The following is a 1944-nucleotide window of genomic DNA, read 5'->3' on the forward strand; positions in this document are numbered from 1 at the left end:
GTGGTTGGTGGTAGTGTGTGTGTGTGTGTACTACGTGTGTGTGTGTGTGTGTGTGTGTGCACGTGTATGTGTGTGTGTGTGTGTGTGTGAGTGTGTGTGTGTGTGTGTGTGTGTTCGAATACAAGTACATATGAGTATATATGTATAGCTCATAAGACCTATCAGACATATTCCCAGTCACACAAAGTGTGTACGTGAGGACAAATTAGCACTTGAAAGTACGATAAGTAATATACATAGAAAAGACATACCTGCAGTGTACACACGCGATTTCTAGCTCGTCTAATCGGTCCTGAACCGTTGAGTCGGTAATCTTCAGATTTTTCTTACTGACATGGATGTTATCTAAAGGACAACTGTCGGAATGAATAAGAATCGCGGATAGGTAACTTAGATCGGAGTGGCTGAACAAGAGATTTGCGCGACATACATGCCCTGCGGCTGAGTACTTATCGGATAGTAGTAGCGCACATTAATGGTTGGGATAAGAAGCTTTTTTTTAATCCACTACAACAAACTTTTGAAAGAACGGCCATCTAATATCCGCACAAACACTCCTATATAGTGATTTAATAAGTTAAATTTTGAAACTATCAAGGAAATAGACCAACACATATAATCTGTGCTTTTACCTTACCTACTGGTACGAATTGCCGTAAGCACAAGCAAGCACTTACTTACCATTTCTTTCGTTTCATCCATGTTGATAAACAATCCTTACAGAAGGTATGTCCACATTTAGTGTCGAGGGGTTCCGAATATGCGTCACTGCATATGGAGCACGTGAGGTCGTCCTCCGGGGTGGATGTGTAGACGAAGTTTCTTTTGTACCTGTATATACATAATAAATTAAAGCAATCAATGTACAGATACACATCTGAAGAGCATGTATGTATTGACATGACTGTCGCTTGTACGCAAACTGTCTCTTCCACATGTAGCACACACTCGGGCGAAAGCTGGTTTTTCAGACTTGCATACTTGTCAATTCGAACAAATACGACACTTGGGCAAATGGTCATAGGAACCTTGTTCTAGATAGTGGTTTGCACAATCTTTACCTTGAAAACATGGTCGTGGTACAGTATGTAGGTTATGTCGGTGAAAAATTAATGAATCATCTTATCAATCACATCATCACATATTTATCGTTATATTTTCTTTGTTTTTCAGAGAGTGCCAGTTTTATGACACCGATTAATTGACCTGTGAAAACTGAAAATGTATGTTTGATGCCAACAACTGTGTAACAAATACATAAATAATCGGTTGTTGGCTCTGGTAACACGGAAGAAAGAAAATAATGTTACAGACTTTTCTGTGATTAAATTTTTTTTTTATAAACACCAAGGAGAGGCTATGTAAAATTTTACATAGCCTTCTAAATTATACGAGAAGGCTATGATTTTACTATATATGTACAGGTGTACGCTATATTTATTGTCACTACCACACTAGGATTAGTGTTAGGGCCCGGCCGGCGGGTGCCGAAGATTAGGTACTCGTTGACCAAAGGCCATGAGACCCTCACGAATTGGTGATATAGAGTTCTAGTTATGTATCTTAACGTGTCAAAGGAAATATATCCGTGTATACAGTGACATATGACGCTCTCTGACACAACTATGTTCCGTGCTCTCGAGCTATGCCCAAGAAAACATTTTAGCGTTTCAAAAGGAGAACTTGCAGGAAGCAAGCGATATATTGTAGCATTTTTGCTGTGCGATATGTTGACTGGCAGCCTGAAAATCAAGACATGCATCATATAAATCATATTTTCGAATTATGCTGCAATTGCTGTCTACGATATGTAACATCTGTACTTTAATATATATATATATATATATATATATATATATATATATATATATATATATATATATATATATATGTGTGTGTGTGTGTGTGTGTGTGTGTGTGTGTGTGTGTGTGTGTGTGTAGTGT

General features: G+C 38.0%; 1 protein-coding gene across 1 annotated transcript; it reads right to left on the reverse strand.

Annotated features, from left to right (window-relative positions):
- Positions 1-251: 251 nt before the first annotated feature.
- Positions 252-1102, reverse strand: SARC_15041 (hypothetical protein; the record flags this gene model as incomplete). The annotated part of the gene is made up of 3 exons (XM_014290828.1): positions 1062-1102; positions 682-831; positions 252-356 (listed from the first exon to the last, which is right to left on the reverse strand). Coding segments are annotated over exons 1-3 (266 nt in total), but the record flags the coding sequence as incomplete, so codon positions are not given.
- Positions 1103-1944: the final 842 nt, after the last annotated feature.

The sequence above is a fragment of the Sphaeroforma arctica genome (genome assembly GCF_001186125.1).
Source record: "Sphaeroforma arctica JP610 unplaced genomic scaffold supercont1.5515, whole genome shotgun sequence".
NCBI lineage: Eukaryota > Ichthyosporea > Ichthyophonida > Sphaeroforma > Sphaeroforma arctica.